General features: G+C 38.1%; 1 protein-coding gene across 1 annotated transcript; it reads left to right on the top strand.

Annotated features, from left to right (window-relative positions):
• The first annotated feature begins 477 nt into the window (after positions 1-477).
• Positions 478-1,380, top strand: Rfpl4b (ret finger protein like 4B). Its single transcript, XM_026395048.2, has one exon. It carries the CDS (start codon positions 478-480, stop codon positions 1,378-1,380), a length of 903 nt encoding a protein of 300 aa, XP_026250833.2.
• Positions 1,381-3,330: the final 1,950 nt, after the last annotated feature.

Genomic DNA, 3,330 nt, shown 5'->3' with positions numbered 1-3,330 from the left:
AAGGATTACTGATTAGGGGTGAAGGCTGCATTCCTACCTAGATTCTATTAAGGACCCAGTTTGGCTCAGCTCCCACAAGATGAAGCCTGAATCAGAGCAGAGAACACCTCACCTGGAACTCTCCAGACAAGATTAACTGTTGGTCTGAAAAGACCATTTCCACCATCTGATTTCTCTCTTGTGATTACCTGGATTTTGGACAGTGTGATAGTTTTTATTACAGATGATTGCATTATTGTGATTATCTGACTTCCTATAACTTCTATACATAAATTACAGAAAATATTTGTATTATTTAATTTTTTTGGAAGTGCTGGGGATTGATACCCAGTGCTTTGTGCATGAGAGGCAGGCACTCTACCAACTGATATATATATCCAACTCCTCTCAGCCCTCTGTACTATTTAATTTTTGTATTAGGTTTAGACACATTATTGAAGATAAGAAAAGTTCACTGGACTGAATTCACCCTGGACCATGGACAGACGTTTGGAAGTGGAAATATTCTGCCCAATTTGCCTGGAATTGTTCTTCGATCCCATTTCTCTGTCCTGTTCACACATTTTCTGCTTTCATTGCATTCAAGATTGGCTGAGAATTAGAGAAGACTCAATCCTGATCTGTCCCTTGTGTCGAAATGAAAACAAGAAACCTGTCAGGGAAGAGCTGCATATTAGAATGCTGACACTATGGATCAGGCAGCATGGCTCATTCCTGGGGCAAAATCTCCTTTGGAGTACTGAGCTTCTGAGGTTCTGGGTGGATGTGACCTTGGATGCTGCCACCGCCAACTGTCTCCTTGTGCTCTCCAATGATCTAAAGACTGTCCACTGTGGGAAGATCTGCCACAACCTGGTGGAGTGTCCCAAAAGATTCACTAGGCTTGCTTGTGTCCTGGGCTCCCCCTGCTTCTCCTCTGGACGCCATTACTGGGAAGTCGAAGTGGAACAAGGGACAGAGTGGGCCCTGGGTGTCTGCAAAGAGTTGGTGGAAAGAAAGAGGAGCATGAATTTATCTCCTGAGCATGGTTTCTGGATCATTAGCTTGAAGGCAGGAGAAATTCATGCTAACTCGATGCAGGAAAGAATTCCTGCAAGTCCTGACCTTTGCCAAGTGGGAATTTTCCTGGATGTGGAGATGGGAGAAATCAAATTTTTTAATGTTAACAATGGTGACCTCATTTGTACAGCTGTTTTGTTCTCCATAGCTGTTTGGGAGCATTTGTGTCCATTCTTTTATCCCGAGTCACCAGCGGAACAGAATAGTGGTTCCCCATTGAGGATAGTCTCATGTGAAATTTACCCTCCTCACAAACTTTCTGAGATGAATGAGTCCTTGGACTTGAAAGAGGTCACCATGACCAAGGAAGAGACAATCTGATAAAGTGTCAAGATTTATTAGTTTCAAAAATAAATTTTGCAGCTCTTTCTGCTTTTTGATCATTATGTAAGCGGCTTACTTCTGCCACACTCTTCTGCCATGATGTTCTGCCTCACCTTGAGCCCCAGGAAATGGAGCCGGCTGCCTATGGACTGAAACCTCTGAAACTGTAAGTCCTCAAATAAAACTTTCCTCCTCTCTAACATAAATAAACAAACAAAAGATAAATTATTTTTGTAGACTGTAGCAGAACCACAGACCAGTTTTCATTTTTGTTTTGTGGTTTGTTTTTTGGTGATTTTTCTAGACTTTGTGACTGATTTTTTTTTTTTTGTACATTTTTAGTGGATTTTTTTTAGACTATATAGTGTCTTCAGGAAAGTTATTAAATACAACTGACCTCAGTTTTCTAGTCTATGAATGGGCATATTTATATGTGTCAGGCAAATAACTCTGATGATTAGAAACAATACTGCATGTTTGTGTTCCAGTAAATAACACAGATTGTAAGAATTTTGGGGATAGAAACAATATCTTTTTCATTATTTCATGCTCTTTTTTTTTCTTATAGAATTTCTGTATGATTGTTTTCTGGGAGAAAGAAGAATCAGATATCTAGTGAGATGTTTTGAAATGACATGACATGAAATTTCAGAGAGGGACATATAACTTTTTCCAAATGTAAATGAGTAGGGTTTCTTAAAAGGCCAAGAGCTTTGACTAAGTTATATTGTTAATGATTCATACTTGTTCTAATGGGAATTTCCCCTTTGCCTTTTCAATAATTGGCCGATTGTGTGGTTTTCAAAATGATATGGCATGTATAACAGAAAAAAAAAAAAAGGTGCCAATAGGTTCAATCAGAGAATGTCAAGTTTTACAAATGGCAACAGATTCTGAACCTCCTGGAGTCAATTACATGAAGAGGGAATGACTGTTTTGAAGGTTGGATTCCTGAACTTTTGTGCACAAGGTGCAGTTTCATTTGCAAAAATCCCTGCACCTTCTGTCAGATAAAAGAATATCTGCCAGCAAGCCCTAGCTTTAGGCCATTGCTGTGGTTTTTTTGATTCCTAAGAACTGTTATCAGCCATGTTAACATTAACATATTCATCAAGTTCTTTGAGGTTGCTTTTGGACTTGGTTTTATTTGTAGAATTCACATTTCTTTGAAGTCAAATCTATGAACCATATAATGTTCTCATGCATATGCATGGTCCACCTCTCACCAGGTTGGAACTTGGGGTCCCTCTAACCCACTTGACTAGTCCCAGACTGATTTTCCATACCCCAGTCTTATATATTAATGGTGATTCCTTTTCAAACTATACAAGTCCTTTAGAATTCTTTTCTTTCTTTCTTTCTTTCTTTCTTTCTTTCTTTCTTTCTTTCTTTCTTTCTTTCTTTCTTTCTTTCTCTTTCTTTCTTTCTTTCTTTCTTTCTTTCTTTCTTTCTTTCTTTCTTTCTTTTCTTTCCTTCCTTCCTTCTTTTTTTTTTTGATGTACTGAGTCAGCCACTTTCTGAGGTGATTTCTGCCACACAAGGAGTGGATTGGGGCATGTTCTGGAATTTGTCTTTGACTTTTTTCCCAAAGAAATGCAGATATGTCAGTCAGCATCTTGTCTTTCTGACTCCTTTTTTCCTATTTTTTTTTTCTCTATGATTTTTTATCAGGTGCAGTCTTTCCCTTCATTGGGTTTGGCAGGAGGCATGGGGCTGTTATGTTCACCTTTATCTACTTCAATAAGTCTTTGAAATGTCAAAACAAAAGTTTTCTGAAACAATACCTACGAGTGATAACGCTATAATTTTCTCTTATTATCTTTTATTAGAAAAACATGTTTGTCTCACATGCTAGTTAGATTTCACAACTCATCAATACATTCAGATGTGTAGTTATAAAAAACTGGCAAGATCCCTGGGATTTCAGACCCCTACTCTCGAGTATTA

This window comes from Urocitellus parryii, chromosome 8, assembly GCF_045843805.1.
Source record: "Urocitellus parryii isolate mUroPar1 chromosome 8, mUroPar1.hap1, whole genome shotgun sequence".
NCBI lineage: Eukaryota > Metazoa > Chordata > Mammalia > Rodentia > Sciuridae > Urocitellus > Urocitellus parryii.
The sequence above is the reverse complement of the archived record's forward strand: the minus strand, read 5'-3'. Positions and strand labels throughout refer to the sequence as shown.